The sequence below is a fragment of the Alosa alosa genome, chromosome 9 (genome assembly GCF_017589495.1).
Source record: "Alosa alosa isolate M-15738 ecotype Scorff River chromosome 9, AALO_Geno_1.1, whole genome shotgun sequence".
NCBI classification, from domain to species: Eukaryota; Metazoa; Chordata; class Actinopteri; order Clupeiformes; family Clupeidae; genus Alosa; species Alosa alosa.
Window position 1 is genome coordinate 10585297 of NC_063197.1, and position 2500 is coordinate 10587796.

Here is a 2500-nt window from a genome sequence, read left to right on the forward strand (position 1 = left end):
ATCCCAACACTGCTACAGTTTCAATGTAACTTATGGAGTCACATTCCAAAGGTAGTTAAATTAAATAACACTCAATTTCATCATCGAACAGTGGTCTGAATATTTACTCAACATTACCATCAAATCAAACCATTTTACATTATGAAGTAATGCATGTTCATGCACAATGTTTTATACATAGCGGTCATTTCCCCACTGAATCAAATTGAAGACAGCTATCTTGTAGCGAATTGGATCTCTCTTGTGAACTCACCATTTTTACTGATATCTAACTCCTTGAGGTTGACAAGGCTGGCGATGGTGGTTGGCAGGTTGGAGAGGTCGTTGTCAGGCATGCTGAGTTTCCGGAGGGCTTGACAGTTGAAGAGTTGCTGCGGAAGACAAAAGCCTGAGTCAGTGTCACTGAGCAGGGCCAGGAGTAGAGGAGGGGTTGGGGTGGTCCCTGGGGGCTAGCTCAACGCTGGCAGGTGAAATATATTTAAATCGTCTGCTGACTCTCGCTGTTGGCCACATATAAAAACGTTTGAGGCTAGACCCCTGCCAGGGCTTGGAGGGACAGAGATAATTAGCACTGAGTTAAACGTATCCATTTGGTCAAGGCAGTCGCAGCACCGTTAATCATCTCCTAAGGCAGAGAGCGTGATATACACACAAACGTACATCCAGGCGGAGGGCTTTGTGTGTGTGTGTGTGTGTGTGTGTGTGTGTGTGTGTGTGTGTGTGTGTGTGTGTGTGGCGACTGGACTCTGCTGAGACAGCTACTGCTGCCACAGAGAAGAGGACTCACTGATCAGGCTTGTCCAGATCTAGCTTGAATTTAGATGGGCACCAGATCCTGCACAGATATGTTTATGAACGTAAAGTGAGCGGGATTCAAAGGATGCTTTTTTCCACTGCTACACTATGCTCCCATGAGCCAGCTGGTTGTTGCCCGGGGTTCCACCAGACAGCAGATGATGCCGGGGCAGAGCTGATCTGAGTCTAGCCTGAGGTGGCTATGAAATAGTAAACAAAGTCAGGAGTTCACAGACGTTTTCAGACAGTTTTTCATATGCTTTGAATCCATTGCACAATGTTTGCAAACACACACACACACACACACACACACACACACACACACACACACACACACACAAAAGGTCTAAGGAGATAGTTTTCCACAAGGAAACACGAGTGCTGGAGTAAGCATTTAGAATGACTACACAAAAAACATGTCAGGGCTATATTAAGGTCAGACCTTGGCCATATTCGAGCCATCTCAGGTCCTGACCAACACAAGATACACATATATATTAAATATATCTTATCTTAATAAATATATTTTAGATACACATATATCTCAAATAAGATATAGTATGAGATATTATCGCTTATATCGATAGAGTTTATTTTGCGTTAAAATGAGAGCACATTTCACAGCCTGTTGGTGCCAGATTCAAGACAGGTCAGTCAGATCGGGCTGCCGCTCTCTGGCCGTGTCGTTAACAGCTGGGCTTCTCTTCTCCATCCCTGCGCTATTCCAGCGCTCCACATGGATAAATATTTCAGACGCTCACGAGAGGCAAAACACAAACAGCGCCGTGTGCATCCGGCTCTCTATTTCCTCCAGCACGCCAAACAGCACGAATATGGATGAAGATGAAATAAACGACCCCCTCCTTCACTGAGCTTGTGACCGCATCCCTTTGACCTTCGTCGTTAAGGCAAACAGAGACATTGATGTCCAGAGAGGACGTCAGTACAGTGCAGTTCAGCGCTGACCCATTATAAAGGCCAATTATTCTTCAGGAGCAGTAGGGGCCCGCTGGATATGGGCAGTAATAGAGGAGGAAGAGAGAGAGAGAGAGGGAGAGAGAGAAAGAGAGAGAGAGAGAGAGGGAGGGAGATGAAAGGGAGAGAATGTGAGAGGGAGCGAGGGAGAGACAGAGAGAGGGGGTGGGCATCCGTCTCAGTCTCAGGTTATGTGTTTAAAGAAACTAGTCCCTCCATTGTTCTCTATCTCTCATGAATGCCTCCCATCTCCATCTCCCTGACTCTCTTTCTCTCCATTTCTTAGTCCATCCATCTTTCTCTTTTCTTCATTCTCTCTCTTTATCTCTCATGAATGCCACTTTTCTCTCTATCTGTCTCCGTTTTCAATGCCTATTACATAACACTCTCATGCATTGAGCTACATTGAGCTACAGGCAAAAAGCTCCTGAATCCAGACACCATCCTAGCTGGAGACCTCTTCTCTTCTCATCTCCCTACCACTTTCCTCTCTTGCGTCATGGTAAGTGCAGTCTGAAATCCCTGAGATTTACTCTTCAGAACAAGTACAGTTTCCTTTTCGTAGGCAGCAAGGCTCTTTCACACTCTGCATCATTCATTTAAACCTACCCTACACAATACCCACGGCACACATACACTGAAATAGCGTAAAGTAAAGAAACTAGAGGAAGTAAAGTAAAAAAAAAGTAGAAATAGTGTAGAATAAAGAAACTAGAGGACTGGAACTATT

At 45.0% G+C, this 2500-nt stretch overlaps 1 protein-coding gene across 12 annotated transcripts in view; it reads right to left on the reverse strand.

The window, feature by feature from the left end:
• The window catches only part of lrrc7 (leucine rich repeat containing 7), a 135301-nt gene that overhangs the window by 47934 nt on the left and 84867 nt on the right, over positions 1 to 2500 (reverse strand). For all 12 annotated transcript variants that reach the window (XR_007194572.1, XR_007194570.1, XR_007194571.1 and 9 more), the window contains one exon: positions 254 to 371. Coding sequence is in view for 1 of the 12 variants with exons in the window: in XM_048252558.1 (XP_048108515.1) it covers positions 254 to 371 (118 nt within the window). In the remaining 11 variants the exon portion in view is untranslated. The remainder of the gene's footprint in view (positions 1 to 253; positions 372 to 2500) is intronic.